The sequence below is a fragment of the Pectinophora gossypiella genome, chromosome 2, assembly GCF_024362695.1.
Source record: "Pectinophora gossypiella chromosome 2, ilPecGoss1.1, whole genome shotgun sequence".
Taxonomy (NCBI): domain Eukaryota; kingdom Metazoa; phylum Arthropoda; class Insecta; order Lepidoptera; family Gelechiidae; genus Pectinophora; species Pectinophora gossypiella.
The window spans coordinates 9,418,038-9,439,414 of NC_065405.1; the positions used below are offsets into that span (position 1 = coordinate 9,418,038).

General features: G+C 40.7%; 1 protein-coding gene across 1 annotated transcript; it reads left to right on the forward strand.

Moving 5' to 3' along the window:
* Positions 1–258: 258 nt before the first annotated feature.
* LOC126377607 (patj homolog) lies at positions 259–21,359 on the forward strand. The gene is made up of 16 exons (XM_050025434.1): positions 259–424; positions 548–704; positions 1,316–1,488; positions 1,638–1,767; positions 2,558–2,670; positions 3,228–3,370; positions 11,957–12,105; positions 12,459–12,536; positions 13,315–13,516; positions 14,489–14,647; positions 15,813–15,961; positions 16,828–17,013; positions 17,718–17,872; positions 18,369–18,501; positions 18,999–19,165; positions 19,615–21,359. Exons 1-16 carry the CDS (start codon positions 335–337, stop codon positions 19,759–19,761), a joined length of 2,331 nt encoding a protein of 776 aa, XP_049881391.1. The 5' UTR covers positions 259–334; the 3' UTR covers positions 19,762–21,359.
* The last annotated feature ends 18 nt before the right edge of the window (positions 21,360–21,377 follow it).

Genomic DNA, 21,377 nt, shown 5'->3' on the forward strand with positions numbered 1-21,377 from the left:
ATTTACTTGCAAGGTTTGTGAAATAATGATCTAGAAATCAACTAAGGGAATTAATATTTTTCATAAACGAGTAGTTCTTGAGTTTGAGTATTTTATTGTATTTGAAAGATTATGTGTAAGAGTAAAAATAAATGGTGTATTAAATTTTGAATCATAATTGACTTAGTTAAAGTTTTATTATGGCAACACAAAAACATGAAAAAAAAATGAATGACAGTTGTCATACTTGTCATCAAGTGACACAAAACAAAGACAAAACACATCACACAGTAGCGTTTTCTGCAAGTGTTATTTTAAAATAAAAACAACCAGAAGATAGAATCATTATTTCAACATGCATTTGGCAGTAAACATATCAAATGCATTACAACAATTAGAGAGCGTCAAAGCTGCTGTGGATCAAAGTGATGATCCAAAATTGAAGGTAACTTACTCCACCCATAATACCTAGTTTACTTTCTAGTTATTATCATTTAAAAAATATTGATGCGTGCATTTGTCATTGCTTTGTATGAGTTGTGTTAATATTTTGTAAATTATATTTCAGGCTGCAACAGCAGATGATCTGAACATGCTCATAAGCCTTTTGGAGAGTCCCATATTAAAGAGCATAGCAACCTTACATGACTCAGTGGGCATGCTGGCTACTCAAGTGGCTCACCACCCTTCGATACTACCTGGTGACTTTGATATAACACCGTCTGGTAAGTAGAAGCATTACAAACTAAATTATTTCTAGCCTATTTATTAAAATTGCATTAAAAGGAAAGTTTACATTACTTCCTTAAGGGAATGGAAATGTTCAGATGATTTATCATATTAGGCAGCCAAGTATTTTCATACTTATCTAACATTCTTTTGAAATGAGTAAACCCATTGCTTTATGACTTTCTTTACAAATTAGTAAGGGCTTATTGTTTAGTATTCACTCATTCATGGTCAATAATGAAATGTTTTTTTTTTAATGAATTTAGTGTGCATTTTTGAATGAATACTAAACAGTAAGGCCGAAGAGCTATTGTGGCATTCAAAATAGTAAAAGGTATCTGACACCTTTAGTGAGAAAAATATATGTTTTTTTCATTATTCAAGGAAGCCACATTATATGAAATTTGCTGAAAAATGTAGGGAAATGATGTTGACTTAATTATAAGTTAACACTTTAACTTATGGGCAACAACTTTGAATATGAGATGCCATGTTATTATAACTTAATAATTTGGTGAAGGGCCTAGAGGCCAGAGGGAGGACATGTACCGCTAAACATTTCATACAACAAGCTCACATTAGAGTTAAAATGATTGTTAAATTCAAGGTGATCTAGCTATACAAGCAAGGAATCTTTATGGCAACCAAGAGGGAGAGGAGGAGCAGAGAGTGCCGCAGGTGTCACCACCACAGAGTATTGAGTTTGGGTCTGGCTCTGACAATGAACGCATACTCGGTCTCGATAGTGGATCGGTTGACTCAAATATGTCACCTAAACAGGTATGGTTATTGTTGACGATAATGAGCTATTAATCAATGGTATGGTAATTACTCATCATTATAGTGAATGATATTGAATATTATAGGAACAAAAAGTGAAAATATTATCAATTTATGCACTCTTGTAAATTGTTAATTATATTTTGCAGGCTCGTGGATTGTTAGACTTGTCTCGTAATGATGACTCCCTGGCGTCAACATCACATAACATAGTAGCTGGAGACTGGGCTCAGGTTGAAATCATCAACCTGGTCAATGATGGCACTGGACTGGGTTTCGGTAATTATAAGTATTACTTTGTATATTTTCATTAGCTGCTTTAATTAACTTTTACGTCAAAACTTTAATAAATACAATACAAACGATAATGTTCCACCATTTTCAACATTTTACTCATATTATTGTATTTAAAAAGATACAGATTACATCTGTCTAAACTCTTGAATAAAAAATAGGTGTAATTTGGTTATTGGCTTTACACTAATCAATAGTTTAAAAGAGGGAGTCTGTGGAGGATAGCTTTTTTTTGATAATTTCAATAAGGGACTTTCCAGGCTATGTTTCCCAAAAACAATATAGATGGCGTTGTACAGATTTAACATAATAAGTACCTATTTTCTCATTACTCGGATACATATTGGAATGTATTCACTCAATGCATGAACTCTTGAGATATTTGTATGCCAGTCTCATGGCGGTGCATACCGATACATGTTTAATGTTATGTAATGTTTAATAAGATCTTCTTGACGTATGTACACAAATAAATTATTTTGTATAATTGTTCAAAATTACAATGTAATGGCAGAAGCATATATAAATATATTTTTGCTCGAAATTTCGATCAAATTATTAATATCTATATTGCTTCTCTTTATTTTTATCAGAATAATAATTGGTAGAAAATGTAATTGAAAAACAAATATAAAAGATGCATATATCTGTTATCCATGAGATTAGAAGGTTAAACGAAGGAAAATCTGCACAATGCCATCTACATTCTTTCTGAAGAACATAGCCTGAAAAGTTTCTCATATAAAAAATGTATTCAATGTGCGTATGTTTACAGGTATAATTGGGGCTAGGACAAGTGGTGTGATTGTAAAGACTATTTTAGCTGGAGGCGTAGCTGATCGAGATGGTCGGCTTAAATCTGGAGATCACATACTACAAATTGGTGATGTATGTGTAAAATTGCTATATCATAAAGAGTCGCTTGGTAAGCTTAGGGTACAAGAAAAAGATATTTTTATTTCTTAACTGCACAGTTTACCTATATGGCCAGTTTATCTTTTCACTAACTTCACTGGGTCTGAAAAGGTCACATTGAGCATTTATCTAAAAAAAATTGACCATTCAATTCGGGCCTTCTTGAAAGAAGGCCCGAAACGAAGCACGAAACGAAGCAAGAAAAGAAGCACGGCACTTCATTCCAAACACCTCTTTTTACACAGACACTATATATTGGCGTCTGACGCCATAAGATTGAAGACTAAAGTAAGACTGGGGGGTAAACCTAGCTCAGCCGCTGGAGGAGAGCGCAGATTCGCCGTTCTATACGTAGTATTTATTACCTTACCCTATACCCTAAGTCCACTTCTTGGATTTTTGGATGTACCCATAGTGATATTTCCATATTATATTTGTGTGACGTAACGACTTTCCATTGTATTTACTGAATGAATTATGTCAAACAAATGCTCAGACTTCAGGTGTATAAAAAAATCGTTACATTCCAGGCGCACCTGACAGAGATGGGCTCGGAGCAGGTGGCGGGGGTGCTGCGCGCGTCGGGGTCGCGCGTGCGGCTCGTGGTGGCGCGGCCCGTGGACCCCGCCGCCGCGCACGCCGCGCCCTCCCCCGCGCCCGTCGTGCCGGCTCGGTAACTATAACTGCCCATGGTACAATAAAACAAGGTATGCTCAGTCCTATGAAAAGCCGCCATTGCTAGCCGTTTGATGACGTATGTCGCCCCCTTTTTTGATATTGATAATAGCCTTGGGTTCAAGTCCAAAAACGTTGGGTTGAGCAACAAAGTTAAAACTAGAGTAATTAGGTTATACCTTGCATTACATGGTATGGAATCATGAATCGACTGTTATTGCATTAACAAGATATTTACTCTCACATGTTTATTGCCATCGGTCAGGCCGGACAATACAGTCGACTCGCTCCGGTCTGAGTAATCGCATATACCCGGGTGCCTTACTAATGTGATACAGGTGGCCTTGCCGCTAAGTCTCGCTCTTCCTGTTCACCCTAGATCACAAGCTTCTGGTCGTACAGCTAGCCTTGATCAATATCTGGCACCCGCCGGACAGGGGACCTTTGGTCCCCCGGGAACCTCCACCTTCCCCATAGTTCCGCCACGGTTTCTCCAACTAATAGTCGACTGTCGCTAGGGGCGAGAGATACTCGCTCCCGTCCAATTTCTACGCCCCCATGTCTAAGACACTACTCAAAGTACATTGTACTAGCGTTTTATTGGACACCATTTATGGAAATTTACTGCTACGATAATACAGTCTCATCATATTTCCACACCATATGAATACCAGTCGACACATCACATATATAGTATAAAAAGGACTTACAAGAGGTAGCTGACTCACCCTCTCCAGGTCCTCGCCCTTTTGCCTCCCTGGGCTGCAGTTTTTAACTAGCCGTCAATTTGCTAACGACTGACAGTTGGCGCCAAAAAGACTCACCTTCTAAGTGGACGTATTTTTACATGGCAACTCGCGCTGTGCGCGACACTCCCGGCAGCAAGGAGAGTTATTGCAGCAGGGTGAAGAGATGCTTGGTCCACTCCAGGATCTTCTCCCGGGCTCGCACAGCAGCACCTCGTTTCTCTCTTCCTCTTGTGTCCATGGGGACATCAACAGGAGCAACCACCCCTGCTCGATCATCAACTGACGTACTTGGCTCAATGATCATCTCATATTTTTTGCTTATGTTATCGCCCCCCATAAGGTCACTGCTTTGAATTTCATCCGAATTTACGTCGGAGGCATGTACGGGACTGTTTACGCGGCTTACTTGTTCGATCACGTCAGTTACCGGAGCTTCATATCTATTTTTAGATTCCAAATTTGCTTCCGGCTCTGGTTTATCACCTTCCTCACTATCAGCCTCAAGAGGATAAAGATGACCGAGAGACCTGGTAAAAATAGAGTCGTCGACTTTGACTTTAGCGACTCTACATTCGCCATCAGCGCCCTTGATCAACTCTACGATTTTACCAACTTTCCAGTTGTCTCTGTTCTTACTGTTTTCCTTTAACTGAACATAGTCTCCATGGTGAGGTACCCGCTGTGATTTAATTCTAGGCTGCTTCGGATCCTGGCGATATCTCTCCCTTAGGCTTGCTAGGTATTGATTTACAAACATAAGTTTGAATTCCTCTAGGATCTTAAGGCCTCTTTTCCAGCTTGTAATTAGGTCAACCTTCAGTTGCGTGCCAGTAGCCGGTATTTCCACGGCAGCTGAATCTACGGTCAAGCATTTACCGAAGCTTAAGAAGTCAGAAGGGCTCAGTATATGTTCTAACTCAGGTCCAACTTTCGTTAAAGGTCTTGCATTTACCACATTTTCCACCTCTTTGATGATAGTGAGCAGTTGACTATCATTGAGTAAATGTTTGTCTAATGTACGCTTCAGACAGTGTTTCACTAAGCCCACCATGCGTTCATAAAATCCTCCATGCCATGGAGCAAGCTGAGGGATGAATTTCCACTCGATACAATTCTTGATGCAAAATGGTTGTTTCATTACTTCACTGGTTAGCCTGAAATAGGTGGCGTTGTCCGAGTATATTTTCTTCGGCGTGTTTCTGGCTGCTGCGAACCGCCTAATGGCTAGAAGACATTCTTCTGCTGTTAGGTCTTTGACCACCTCTAAATGGATGGCTCGCACTGTCAAGCAGGTAAATAAGGCCACCCATCTTTTCACCTTGTTGTTCGAGGAGTCCAGTACATACAACGGGCCAAAGTAGTCTACACCGGTATATGTAAAGGGAGTATTGTACGTCACCCTTTCCGCAGGCAGTGGTGGTGCAGGTGGAAGGTTGTAAGGCCCACCTCCATGTTTTATGCATCTTGAACATTGTTTAATGACCTTCAACACCTGGGCCTTCCCTTGTGGTATCCAATATTTCTTTCGAAGAATGCTGAGTGTGTGAGGGGCTCCAACGTGATAATTACTTTCATGAGCTTCCTTGATTATCATCCTCGTAAGCTCTGCGTCTTTAGGCAAAAGTATGGGATGCTTCATGTCATAGCTCCACGTTGTATTACCCATTCGACCCCTTGTTCTAAGTATACCATCAACATCCACAAATAATTCCAAGTTTCTGACTAAATGAGTCCTTTTTCCTTCTAACTCTTCAGCAAAACAATCACTTTGCAATTTTTTAATTTTTGACATGAGTTCATTTGTTGCCTCTACTTCTTGTGGTGGTGCATCTAGTTCAGTCAAGTCCTGGTTGGGTTGTTCTTGTTCCGAGCTTTTCGTTGTATCTATTATTTGCTCACCTGGACTCTGAACTAGACCCTCCCCAACAGAGAGAAGAGTGTTGTGATGGCTGTCATAAAGACGGTCTTTAGGCCAGTAGCTTTCGTCTAACTTCAAGAACTCTGGGCCATTGAACCACAACTCCTTTTTGTGTTCCCAGTTTTCCGGTCGCGTAGCGAGATCAGCAGGGTTCGATTTGGTATTTATATAGTACCATACTGCTTCTGGTAAATTCTTTTTGACCTCCTCGACTCTATTTGACACAAACGGTGGGAGCAGTTTATCTGACCGCATCCAGCTAAGTACGACAAGGCTGTCTGTCCATAAAAATTCCTTATGTATGTGTACTCCTATGTTTACTTTTACATACTTCAACAACCTGCTCGTAATCAAGAACCCAAGTAGCTCCAGTCTTGGAATATTCACACACTTTTCTTTCTTGTCTTTACTTTGTGCCACATGCGATTTCGCCATCACGAAAGATACTGAACTTCCTCCTATTCTTATGACTTTCAAGTACACTACCGCAGCAAACGAATCTTTTGATGCATCTGAAAATCCATGTAGTTCATATATCGCGGATGCGTCTGATGGTATAGCTCCGAGATGTCTAGAAACTTTTACCGTCGTGATGTCCTTGAGCTTGACTAGGATTTGCTTCAGTGATTGTGTAATATCTTCAGGTAATATGCTATCCCATTTACATTTTTGCTCACAAATCTTCTGAAAGAGTAATTTCATGGGAAGCACGAGTGGACACACGAACCCACATGGATCATAGATTCTGGCTAAAGCTCGTAAAACTTTCCTTTTTGTGTCTATTGAGTCTTGAGTCAGGTGGCTTTCAGTCCAGTTTAATTTTAGCTTGTCACTGTCTATGTCCCATGCTAGACCAAGAACTTTCACTTCCATCGACTGATTGTATTGATGTATAGATGGAGTAGATTCTAAAAACTCTTTGCTGTTTGAAGTCCAGTCCCTGATGTTCATCGATAGCTGATTGAAAGAAGTTCTTACTTTTTTGTAGATCTCCATGGCCTCCTCCAGTGTGTCGGCTCCTGTGACCAAATTATCCACATAACATTTATCAGCCACTGACCTTATTATCTCGTCATCTGATTGAATCATGTGGTGTTTTATTGTGGCTGTGAGTAGGAAAGGGCTTCCTATTATTCCGAAGGGTATTCTACAGAACCGAAAGCATACCAGGTTATCGCCAGTTGGTTCTTCATTCGCATCTTTTACCCACAGAAATCGTGTGACATCCCTGTCATCTTTATGCAATCCCACTTGTAAGAAAGCCTTTTCTACGTCAGCAGTAATGCCTATCTTCCTGGTTCGAAATTTGAGAAGAAGTGCTGTTAGATCTTCTAGCATATAAGGACCACTATATAGACACTCATTTAAGCTTTTGTGTCCAGGTATTTTTGCTGATGCATCATAAACAATTCTTCCTCGTTTGCCCTTTTGCCTTATTATGTGATGGGGCAGATAGTGCACAGACCGGTTCGTGTCACCATTATCAAATGATGGTACAGCTTCTATAATTCCCAAATCTAATTGCTCTTTCAAGATATTGTTGTATTCCCTCAGGGAGTCTTCGTCTAGCCTTCTCATAAGACTCTTCAATCTCCCCAAGGCCAAGCCAAAATTTGATGGCAAGTCTGGTGGATATTGGATCCAAGGCCATTTGACCTCATATCTACCATTTTTATATTGCACTGTCTCATTAAACTTTTGTACAGCTTCTTCATGACGAGTGGCTTTTGGAGAGTCCGTAATCCCAATATTTTCCAGCGACCATAAGAATCGGATGTCAATATTCCTTAACGGCAAGTCCGGCTCAGTGAAATATGGGCAACTGGGTGTGTGACACTGACAGTAAGTATTTATAGACAAAATATTATCATTATCATATGAACTGACATTTCCGGAAAGAACATATCCAAAGTCTGTATCTATCAGATATAAATTCTCAGACATCTTGATTTTTCTTTCCCGCATGAATGAACTATAGAAGTCATTACCGATGAGAAGGTCTATGCCCTCACCAGCTGATTCATCATCTGCAAATATATCAACTCGACTATCATTGACTGTAGCTATTGGAACCCGATCTGTGATGTGAGGCACTATGTTTACATTTATCTTTTGACTTATCCCTCGTTTGGTGTCTACTATTATTTCAGAAGATGGGCTAGATGTCTCATGAGGGGTTGATGCTCCAAAGGTATATATCAGCAAGAGATCAGTATTGACGGTTTGCAGCTTAAGTACATCTGCAAGTTTCTTTGTCACATAACTTCTTTGGCTGCCACTGTCTAGAAGAATCCTGCCGACCTTGCTGCTACCTTCTACATCATTAGTGCCTCTGATCTTTGCCACTGCTGTCTGTAAAAATGTAAAACCATTAGCAACTTGACATGAAGTGTTAACATTATCGGCACCAGACAGAGTTTGATCACCTTTTATTTCCGGGCACAGCATTTGGAAATGAGGTCCTTTACAACGGAAACAACTTATCTTGCGTTTGCAATCTTCAGACTTATGGTTTCGCCGTAAACATTTTAAACAACGTCCTTGTAATTTCCTTTTTCGGGCTTCCACGGTATTAACTCGTTTACAGTCAGCACTGACATGGTTCGAAAGTTGACAAAAGAGGCAAGGCCTTTTGGATTTTTTCGCCTTATGTCCATAGTTGATAGGTTGTCCCTTTCTCTTGTGTTGATTCATGAGAAATTCAGTTTTTTGTTTTGGCATAGTATTCTCTGCACGTACATGTAGAGCTTCGGTAGTGGAGCCAGGATAGTTAAATGAGACCTGAGAATCTGCCAGCACCGCAACAGATTTTTCCATGGCAGTAATAATCTTGTGCAAGCCAGCCCTGATGTCAGTCATTGAATTGTCAGTGCCAATAAGATGTAGTTCATGGACCACACGGTCAGGAAACTTCCGCAATACCATAGCTCGAAGATGATTTCCATTTGATGGCTCTCCCAGTGTTTCTAGTACTCTAATGTTTCTTTCAATCTCATTGAGGGTTGTCCGACAACTTTTACTATCATCTGTGGCCCTTTTAAGATTGCACAACTCCGTGTAGTGAGCATCTACAATGGTATCTTTAGATCCGAATCTTCTTTGAAGAGCCTCAATGGCAATAGTGTAATTCTCATTCGAAGTTGACAGACCGGAGACAGCCTCCAATGCCTCCCCCGTTAGACAACTGAGCAGATATGACAACTTATCAGCTTCCCCAATATTTCTATCATGAATATTTGCACGAAAACGGTCCCAAAACTCTGTCCACTTCAGCTTGTCCCCAGAAAATATCGGAAGCTGGAGCTTAGGTAGCCTGGCAGTAGTCAGGGAGTCAGTCGCCGTATCGTTAGTCACTGCTTCCTGCTCCATCGTTATTTGCAATGAGTGATCGAGCAGTGTGGCAAGGCCTTCCGCCTCTATTTGCGTTAATAATGCGGTATCCACCACTTCAACGTTGTGAATCGACGATTTTTCGGTGTAAGTTTTAATTTCAGCATCTAAAGTTGATATCAAACTAAGAAGCTGCCTTTTTATAACGGATGCGTCCGCCACATTTAAATTGCCGGCGTCGTACTTTTCCTTTGCGGGGTCATAAACCGATCGCAAAGCCTCTCTTCGCAGATTTATTCTCCGTAACAAAATGTCTTCCATTTTGAATTTTTGGTCTCGCGGTTTTGTTCACTTTACCGGAGCCTTGATTCACTTTTCCCTTTGTTTGTATCGATGTCAACTGATATGCTTATTTTATTCCACGATTTTCAGATGAATCGTCCTTTTATATAGTACAATGCTGAAATTCACCACTCAACACTCTCTATTTCCACAATACAATAAACAAACAAAGTAACTTCCAACAAAGTCAATGAAGGCACGCCGTCACCGTTGTGAAAATTTTTCCGGAAGCGGAAATATTTGCGAACGAGCAGGACTACCAAGCTAGCCAATCTAATCAACACAAAAAATAAATAAATTGACCATAGATAAATATTACGCCAAAATAATATTTATTTGTTTTACATAAATTACGTAAAAATATCAATTTACAATTTTTTATCTCACCACAGTAATATGAAATCCATTAGATTTTCCATGTCCTAGCTCCATTACAAATTAAATATTTCTATTGTTTAAACGTATACAACCATAGACTTTGATCTTATATTCTATAATGTATGAAAGCCGCTTTACACTGTCCGACCCGACGTAAAAGTCGCATAGTGTATGGGGGTGTTGGAACTATACCAGACATAGCCACCAACTCATAATAATAAAAAGGATAAATTTTAACAATTAATAATTAAAATAAAACACAAGGTTAACCAGCTTGATAAATGTTAAATATTCCTTTTATAACACAAAATAATGTATATTTCTCGGCAAGTCCAAGATGCGTAATACATTCTTCAATCATAATATACGGCCTGGTTTGATCACCCAGGGTGCTCAAAAAAGCCTAGTAAAATAGAATAACATTCATATCATATTTGGGATAATAACAATGATATATGATTATTATTACACTTTTCTACCGGAAAAGTGTACCTGATGCATATAATATCCCAGCATCTCCACCAAATTTGTCGCCCCCTTTTTTGATATTGATAATAGCCTTGGGTTCAAGTCCAAAAACGTTGGGTTGAGCAACAAAGTTAAAACTAGAGTAATTAGGTTATACCTTGCATTACATGGTATGGAATCATGAATCGACTGTTATTGCATTAACAAGATATTTACTCTCACATGTTTATTGCCGTCGGTCAGGCCGGACAATACAGTCGACTCGCTCCGGTCTGAGTAATCGCATATACCCGGGTGCCTTACTAATGTGATACAGGTGGCCTTGCCGCTAAGTCTCGCTCTTCCTGTTCACCCTAGATCACAAGCTTCTGGTCGTACAGCTAGCCTTGATCAATATCTGGCACCCGCCGGACAGGGGACCTTTGGTCCCCCGGGAACCTCCACCTTCCCCATAGTTCCGCCACGGTTTCTCCAACTAATAGTCGACTGTCGCTAGGGGCGAGAGATACTCGCTCCCGTCCAATTTCTACGCCCCCATGTCTAAGACACTACTCAAAGTACATTGTACTAGCGTTTTATTGGACACCATTTATGGAAATTTACTGCTACGATAATACAGTCTCATCATATTTCCACACCATATGAATACCAGTCGACACATCACATATATAGTATAAAAAGGACTTACAAGAGGTAGCTGACTCACCCTCTCCAGGTCCTCGCCCTTTTGCCTCCCTGGGCTGCAGTTTTTAACTAGCCGTCAATTTGCTAACGACTGACAGTTGGCGCCAAAAAGACTCACCTTCTAAGTGGACGTATTTTTACATGGCAACTCGCGCTGTGCGCGACAACGTAAGTGTTAGATGACTGTTACCATTAAATTGGAATCTCCAACAATCTAAAGACTTAAATTGTATTATTGAAAATTAAGCAAATTACTGACTAACGTACTTAATTACTATCACTTGTCACATATATAAGAAAATGATGAAAACTGTAATTAATTCATTTACAAAATTATAACGTTTGAAATGTTAGCATACCTTGTTTTATTGTACCATGTAACTACTTATGCACAGCTTTTTGAAGGTGAACGCGCACCTAGACGTGCCGCAGGAGGCGTACTAATGGTGTCATCGCATTTTATAACTCTTTGTAGGACATCGTATGCATCGTCCCGCGCCTATCCGCGCCACACGACCCACATTTTGGCGCAAAATGCGTTGACTTCCCTTAATGCGACAAGAAAGACTGTTATAAGCGTGCCAACAACAAATGACTTCTATAGGTCGGGTTGTTCGTAAGGGGTTTGTGTCTACCCATACGTTAACTTCTCCTTTGTATTGCACGATGTTAATAGCATTCACATCACGATATTCATATTATTTAACTTTCACAGCTTACTCTCGGACCCAGAGGCACTGGATCGCTACCTGCTAGACGCCGGTTTCGAGCAAGTTTTCCACACGCAACCTACTCCTGCGACTGCCACCACCACATCCTCTAGATTCATCTTCGATAGGTCTATCACTCCGCCGCCTGAGTCAGGTATATAATGTATACCTACATGAACCCAAGCTACAACAACTATATTGGTGTCCCTGTCGAATCAAATACTGCATCCCTTTCTGCTACACTTGGCTCTTACGTTGTGTTCCTGTCTGTCCTAAGGACCTAGCCAAGTTTAAATGCTTCTATTTCTACGTTCGCTGACATATAATCTGTAAGAATCGAGATTCTCTCGTTTATGTGATTCGTCCTTGATGCAAGAAGTTTAATCAATTTTGACAGTTAAGCCCTCTGTACACGACTCTTTTTTATATTCTCTTATATCTGTTTACCACTGCTATAGTATGTACAGTTATTCTTGTAATTGCAGATTTTTATGTTTATGTTTACAGACGCTGAATCGCCAGAGGTCGACAGATTCACAGTTCAACTAAAAAAAGACGAAAATGGTCTCGGAATTACGATAGCAGGTAATCTTCTATCTCATTTAATGGGTAGCCAAGTTGCAAACGACTATGACAGTCGACATGTCACATTATGACAATCCTATACATTTTAATCACTATAGAATCGATTGTCATAATCGGAATATGGCTAAGGTCCAACGTGCTTACATCATCCCCCTACCATTATCCCGTTTTCGGCGTCCAGGTAAGCGGACGCTTTAACAGGTCCGGTTTTTTACAGAAGCGACTGCCTGTCTGACCTTCCAACCCGCGAAGGGAAACCAGTCGGTGACCTAGCCAAAAGGTTAGGTCACTCCGAAAATGCATTTCTCGGGAATTTCCTCACGATGTTTTCCTTCACCGCTGAGCACATGATGATCATTTATGACCCAAGCATGAATTCGAAAACAAATTCGACAATCATAGGTTTAGGCCTTTGCTGGATTCGAATCTGCGACCTCAAAGTGAGAGGCAAGCGTTCTACGAACTATCCTACGACGGCTACCACAGCCAAGGTGCTTACATACTGGAGTTAAACCTTCAAAAGAAGGTTAGGTTAGTGAAAACCTTTTTAAGCCATTTTAAGATTTTGTTCTTTGATTGTACATATTTTCGCATGCGAATTGAAGGCGAGCGATTCAAAAATAAGGGCCGTGTCTGTGCGTTTCATAATAGTTTACTTACTTGTATAGTACTTTACCTACTTAGTTGTTAGTTCCTGATTGTTCGCACGAGACGAATCCGTACGAAAACGCGTCCAAAGTGTGACCGGCCTAAATATCTAATCACAACTCCTTTCCAGGTTACGTATGCGAGAAAGAGGAACTTTCTGGAATATTCGTGAAGTCTGTAACGCCGGGCAGCGCGGCGGCGGTGAGCGGCAAGGTGCGGGTCAATGACCGCATCGTGGCCGTGGACGGGGTGTCTCTCGCCGGCAAGTCCAACCAGCGGGCCGTGGATGCGCTCAAGCAGAGCGGGAACATTGTCACCTTGGAGCTCGAGAGGTTTGTATAGCTCTACTTCGCTCGTATGCAACCCCTTTTGACGTAAATAAATAAATAACGTGCCTTGTCAATTCTCACGGGTTATATTTCTATACTACACCTACTTGGTAAGGTGCGGGTCTACAACCGCATAGAGATTGTCGACGGGATCTCTCGTCGGCAAGTCCAACCAACGTTGATCCGCTCAAGCAATGCGGGATTATTGTTACTTTGGAGCTCGAAAGGTCTGTACAATAGAATAGACATGACAACCTTGGCATCCTCCTGCCCTTGTCCCTAAGTAGGACTAGCACAACATGTATTCCTCTTCCATCTATCTCTGTCACTCATCTCAGTACTCATACCGTTCACGCACATATCATTGTTCACACAATCCATACGCTCTTTCTTGGGTCGTCATCTACCTCTATATCAATGTTAACAACATAGTCAAATGAGATAATCGATCTAGTTGTCAGAATTTTCACTTAAGTGATTAAAATTGAAGAGCGGCGTAGCAAAAAAGGGATGTGTGTTTGATTGACTGCTATGTATGTACGTCTGTTCCCGCCTAACTTCTAAACCACGCAACAGAATTTAAAAATTGAAGTGTCACTAGAAACTCGATCGACTACTAGTTATAGGCTATGTGACGTCACACTAAATTCAAAATGGCGCCCTCTGGAGGGCTAAAACTGATGAAGAAAAAAAATCCAAGGGTATCGTGTTGGGTATCAAATACATACATACATAAACTCACGCCTATTTGCCACTGGGGTCAGCAGAGAGTGTGGAATTCCATTTGTTTCGATCCTAACACATTTTTTTTGCTTCCTCCACATTCATCAATCAAATGAAAGGGGTTAATTTCTACTGAAAATTTATTACTGAAAAATAAATTCATATATTAAAGTTACTGTCCAGTACAGTCTTCCTCACCTTTCTTCCTTTCTTTTTCTCCCTATTTCCTTACAAAATATTCCTTTTCCACAGATACCTCCGCGGGCCGAAGTTCGAGCAGCTGCAGCAAGCGATAGCGGCCGGCGAGAGCGCGACGACGGCTGTCACCCCGCACAACCCCTTCCTGCACATGCATCGCAACGAGAACGCGCCCGCCGACCACGACATACAGATGACACATCTGCAGAACTCGTAAGTTATACCAGTAGGGTCTACACGGCAACCGAATTGGCTACTTACACAAACCTATAAGTATAACATAACATAACATAACAAATACTTTATTGCACAAACAGGAAAAACAAAATACAAAACAAAAGAGAAATAGAATTAGTACAATAGGCGGCCTGTAGGCGGCAAGTATGTCAGGTTTCAAGTTGTACTGTTTGACAGTTTCTTTGTTTATTGAAATGTGACATCACTGGCCGAAATGTCACGTGACCGACGGTTATCGCGCATAATTTAAAATATTTGAAGAGAAATATGTTTTTTTTTTCTATTATATAAAGCTTTTGGTGGAAATAAAATATATTAGGTATAAAATAAGCGTCTGATATATGTTTTAAATACTTATTTTGTGATATGTGACGTCACGCGTGTTTCAGGTCATGTAATACACAGATAAAAAACGCATTCTTATTTTAAAAGATAAAATATTTAAAAATTATCTTAATAAAAAATCTTTTGGAAAATTATCGTTACATGATAAGCTACCATATTCGACATATTTTATTGTTATAAATGTCAACTAGCCAAATATATCGAGTGCTTCCGCTACTATGTACGTGACAGCGAATGCTCAGCCATAACACCTTGCGAATTGACGTAGATTCAAAAATGATAAATTGACCTTCTACAAGTTTATCTATGATAATAACGTTGAGTAAATGATTCTGATTTCGTGGATAAACGTACGGCTTTTAGTCTAAGCCCTGGATATAATTATATTGTTCTGTTAAGTTATATGAGTTGCTGTGCTGCGAAGGCAGGTGCTGTAAAAAGGCCGCATTGAAGCAATATTTACATTTGTTGACATTGCGCACTTACTTTTATATGCGCAAATGACAAATTGCAATTTTGCATTTTACACCTCCCAGATTCTTCGTCTAACTGTTATATAAAAGAAGAAACTGATTGGCTGACCGATCAGTTATCAATCACCTAGGAAGGAACATTTTTGGAAATTCAACCCTTGAGGTGCAAAAAAAGGGAATGAAACCTTATATGAAAACATTCTCATACTTGATGTTAAAAATACAAAGTTCATAATGACAAAACATCAATCCCTTTTGTCAAAAGCTGACCAAAAGAACCATATAAATTGTATGGAAGGTCTGAAATAAGACTATGGTTGTAGCGTGGAGCTGAGCGTGGACGAGGCGCCGGAGTCAACGCCGCCCGCGTCCCCCGCGCTGGCGCCCGCGCCGCGCCCGCAGCCGCCCTTCGAGATGCCGCGCACACACGAGCAGAAGGACGCTATACGCAGGAAGTGGCAGGCCATACTCGGTAACCACCCTCCTACTTCAACTCTCTAACTCACTGATCTCCTACAAACAAATAAGCTCATATTCGCTAAGGAGTTTTTCTAAAAAAGCTTCCTAACTCTGTCGTAAATGCGCATACATTAAGTTATGTAGATAGTATAAGTTCGTTCCCTCAAATTAAGATGTTGTGGTTGTTCAAATAAAACGCAATATCGGTTGTACAGTGTCGTTACGGTGTCGGACATTTTTGTCTATGATCTAACTGCAACAATATATCAATAACGCGTGAATTCGCTTTCCGTCACCCGTTCGTTTGCGCCACCTAAAGCGCAGTGCGGACCTTACAATTTATTATAAAGCTTTAATAGCACATGGTACATGGATGTAACTGTAGAAAAAAGAAGCAATGTTTGTGATGCGATTCTGATTCGTCCCTAACTTCACCGCAGGGGCCATAAATAATAGTGTCCCTGATAACATACGATGTCGATCCGATGCCTATGTTCCACAGGCCACAAGACATCATCATCGGCCTCCTGTCCTTATACATTCTAAGACAAGTGTCTTCGTCTTCCACTTATTACTGTCAGTCGTCATCTCGGTACTCACACATATCCTTCATCACACAATCCGTGCACACTTTGTTGGGTCGTCCTCTTCCTCTACACATTCATACTCACTGCTTTCCTCGTAATATGCCTTTCATCCTTCATTACATGCCCCATACTATGCTCATCATCATAAATTTAAGAGCCACGCTCTTGTCGGTGTAGCATTGCATACTATGCTAACCTGTTAAATTCTCAGTTTCTAAGTGACCGGTGCTACTTATTTTTACCAGACGAAAGTAGTATTCAATTAATATGACGAAGAGTTCTGTATTCGCAGGTGAAGATGTGGAGATAGTAGTGGGCGTGGTGGTCCGCGGCGGCGGCGGCCTGGGCATCTCTCTGGAGGGCACGGTGGACGTGGAGGGCGGGCGCGAAGTGCGGCCGCACCACTACGTGCGCTCAGTGCTGCCTGAGGGACCCGTGGGCCGCGCAGGCGTGCACCGACCCGGGGATGAACTACTTGGTGAGGCTGCTTACTCTGATTTTCTTGTGCTTTGCGGCTTCACAGAAAAATGACTCTATTGTCAGTGTTAACGTGGACGTGGAAGCCGCGTCGAGACGTTAAGCCGCTGTCATCCTGTTCGGGACCTTTGGCTTGTTTATGACTTATACATTGTTTGAGGTTTACGCGGTTATTGTCATAATTAAAACACATAATACCGGCTTCTCACTGTGTTAACACATAATACCGGCTTCTCACTGCGTTAATCGGGGATATGAGACCCCCGATATTTCAACACTGTTGCAAGTGCCATGATTATGGGGCGACTGATGAAATTAGAGTGGGTAGATCTATAATTTTCTAAGGACAAACATATCTGTCTACCCTCTTACCTTGCCGCTTGTTTCTACATTTGATGTCGGAATGTTCGGAACCATCTGAACTCGCACCAAACTCACTACAACAAACCACTCTCACTGTGGCACTTGCAACAGTGTTGAAATATCGGGAGTCTCATATCCTGATAATAACGCAGTAAGGACCCGGTTTTATGTTTTAATTGTTTATGACTTTTTTTTTTCAAAGAATTGGTTATTGATGAGTCATCGTGGTGATGACGTCGTAATTTCTAATTCTAAAAAAACTCGTTAGGTGTTTCTGTTTAGAGGTAAACGTTAAATATTGTTTGTGTTTAGAGGTATACGTTAAATATTGTTTGTGTTTAGAGGTGAACGGGCACCGGCTGCTGGGCATGAACCACCTGGAGGTGGTGTCGATCCTCAAGGAGCTGTCCAGCGAGGTGTGCATGGTGTGCGCGCGGCCGCGCCCCGCGCCCGCGCCGCCGCTCGACCTCGCGCCGCCCGCGCCCACGCTCGTCAAGGTACCTCGCATAGCCTCACCACTACGTGCCGACGGGTACTCAGAGTACCGAGCTTTCTGTTAGATCAACATGATAGGTAGTGAGCCGTATCGCCGTCTATAATAGTCGAGGCAACTGTGTTAGTGAAAACTGTACATAAGAGAAATTAATAACATTGGTGCAACGCCGGGCTTCGAGCCGGCGCTGCCTGTTTGAGAAGCAAGCCTGGGTACCACAGGACCATATATAATACGTATAAAGAAATATTAAATCTTACAATAGACGTTTACACCATTTTTACCTATTTAGTCGTTTCTCGTTCAAACAATTCTCGGAGTCGGTCAACCATCTGTCTGTCAATGGGATATTTAGTTTAGTTTCTGAAGATAACACCAATAGTCCTACTAGTCACTGGCTATACTAGCCCTGGAGTAGTTTGTCCATCTAGAGAACGAATATTTCCAATCCACATGTATTATTTGTGCTCCAGAAAGTTGAATTTTAACATGTGTTTCAGGCTAAGTCGGATGGCAGCCTGGCAGGCGCCGGCGCCGAGGAAGGCGGCTCGCTGTCGAGCGGGAAGGTTCGTTCGCGCAGCCTCGAGCCGCTCACCGGACTCGCCATGTGGTCCTCCGAACCACAAATTATTGGTTTGTTATTTGATATCTAAAACATACATCAAGATAACTACTGCTTAAGTTTTTTAATAAAAAAGATTTTCAGCTAAGACAGACAGGCTGGTCTAAAACAGCGATGTGGTCTAAGGAGGAGCACGCAAACTCAAATAGTGCCTATTCACTCTCTACTACAGATTCACTTTTACAAAAACTTCAATGCACTCCGCGAGTGAGATCTTGGACTCGAACTGTCTGCCAAACATGAAATTTTGTTGTTGTTTTAAATTCGCCTTATCTAAGACAGGCAAAGATCCGTGGATCATACAGCCTTGACTTTTGTAATTGAATCTTCAAAATTCACGATCAAAATCGGCCTAAGCTTTGTCTTCAGTTGTCAATATCTTATTAAGCCCAATTTGTGAATTATTGTGGTTAAATTAGAAATGGTCCTATTCGTAGTCGATCGATTTCGCTCCAAAGTTCGATTTTTAGAATATTAAAATATTATATGATATATTTTATAATTTCAGAGCTGGTGAAAGGCGAGCGCGGACTTGGGTTCTCGATCCTGGACTACCAGGACCCGCTGCGGCCGGCGCACACGCTGGTCGTGATCCGCTCGCTGGTGCCCGGCGGGGTCGCGCAGCAGGACGGACGACTCATCCCGGGAGACAGGCTTCTCTTTGTTAATGATCAGGTATACATAAACTCACGCCTATTTCCCACCAGGTAGCAGAGACTCGTCTCTTGCTTGCTCCTCATTCATTAATCGGTCCAGAGCAAATTGCACTAAACCTTTTTTCATATATATGATCAGGGGCCTGTTTCATAAAACTTACAATAAATTGTAAATTACAACGACAATTTGGTGTTCATTACGTAGCTAATACGAAACTGCAAAATATTCGTGATCACACACTCACTCCGCAATGTACATCAAATTATCATTGTAATTTAGATGTAATTAAGTTTTATTAAACAGGCCCCAGGTATAATATTAAAAATCGTAAACTGTAATTTAAAAATAGTAAACTGAGTATAGATTTTTTTGCTGCTGAGCTAGCATGTCCACTTAACCTACAGTGAAATGGGATAAAGCTTAAGAAAAAAACTCCCTTAAACCCAAGCATTAATTAATTGTTCCAGAACTTAGAAGACGCGAGCTTAGAGCAAGCAGTGGCGGCCCTGAAGGGCGCCCCGCGCGGCGTGGTCCGCATCGGCGTGGCTAAGCCCCTGCCGCTGGCGGACGCGCCCCCGCCGCTGCCCGCCGCCGCGCCGCCCGCGCTCCACTAGCCCACCCGCCCCGTCCTTGTCTGACCTCAAGCATAAACAATAATACTACGTAAAGAACGGTAACTCTCCGCCCCGCACCAACTCGAATTGGGCGCCCACCTCACCCCCTCTTGGGTTTTACTTTAGTATAAAAAGGCCGTAAGCCGCTAGGGACTCCTTTAAGAATGAGATGTATAGAATGCCCGGGGTGTTCCGCAACCATACTACTCGTATTTGCGTTCTAGCATGATCTACGGTCACGAGCACTAATATGTTATACACTTTGAAACCATGTCACATTAACTTTTTTGGCAAATTAAACCGTAGGTCTCATTAAATGTCAAATATGATAATGCGACAGGGTTCTAAAGTGGGTACATGATATTGCTCATGCATGATTGTATATGACAACGGGACAGGAAGATAGTGTACTAAAATAAAATTTGACAGCTGTCAAAATAAAATCCCTTACGCCTTAAAATGTCTTACGCCATGCTAAAACACAAATACAGGGTGTTAGTGACATCATAACGAAAACATTTGATGAAAATTCCATTTGATATTAATCATGAGCTGAATCCTCCCTCTCAGTATTCAGTACGGTGTCACTAACACCGTACAGATGTTTTAACATTGTATTATTAAGTCCAAATGTATAACAGGAGATAAGGAACACGATGGTCTCGAATTAACAAAATTATTAATGCACTATGGAATTGTTACGCGGCTGAATAATCAACCATTGCATGATGATTTGACGTTTAAATTAATTTGACATAAGAACTGAATGTATTTTGACAGTTTTAAAGTTATATAGGTGATTACATTTTAATTTTATAACTAAAATGATAGAGTTATGAAAAGACGTATTTTTAGCCATGGTATAAGAAAACCAGTTATGCTCAAAAGTGACAGCTAACATTTCAAGGTTAGCCCAGTTGACGTTATCCCACCCTGGGTTGCCATTTCGGAAAAAATACATTACCCACTACCAATGTTTTTAATTTACTTTGCAAGGATTTTTTTAACTTTTAGTAGAATATTTACTTACAGTTTTAATGATTTTTACATATGTGACAAGTCAATACTACTAAACCGTGTAATTTTTAGACTGTAATTCACTTAATTTTCAATAATAATTTACGTCCTTGGAATGTTGGTGATATCGATTTAATGGTAACACGTCATAATATACCTGGTTTTTATACCATGTTTTAGCTGTGTTCTAGTGATATGATTGGCACATAATTTTGGGTCTTATTCATAGACATTTAAAGTATTAAATGTCTGTGGTCTTATCATGTTTATATGACATTCCTTTAGATGTTTTTCGTCAGATAGTATAGTTTATTAGTAGTTAAGTGATAGGATTATGCATCCAACTGATTAAAGAAATTGATACATGACCATTTCTTGCTTGCAATGATTTAAGCAAAGATTGGCAAAGATACATTTCGTAATTCGAAATTAACTAAGCATTCCAAAACAGTATTTTGCAATAAAATCCTTTCTTTACGCGGCAGCGTAGACTTAAAGACTTGTACTTAAGTATTATTATCAAATTGAATTTATTATATCATTACTATTAAGAATGTTTCCAATAAAGTTTTAATTACGTTCATTGTGGTATTAATTAA

Excerpts from the sequence above, each read along its gene's own strand:
- LOC126377607 (XM_050025434.1), top strand. The coding sequence starts at position 335 with ATGCATTTGGCAGTAAACATATCAAATGCATTACAACAATTAGAGAGC. Across the intron at positions 2,671-3,227 it reads ACATACTACAAATTGGTGAT|GCGCACCTGACAGAGATGGG; the intron begins GTATGTGTAAAA and ends GTTACATTCCAG. Across the intron at positions 19,166-19,614 it reads TTCTCTTTGTTAATGATCAG|AACTTAGAAGACGCGAGCTT; the intron begins GTATACATAAAC and ends TAATTGTTCCAG.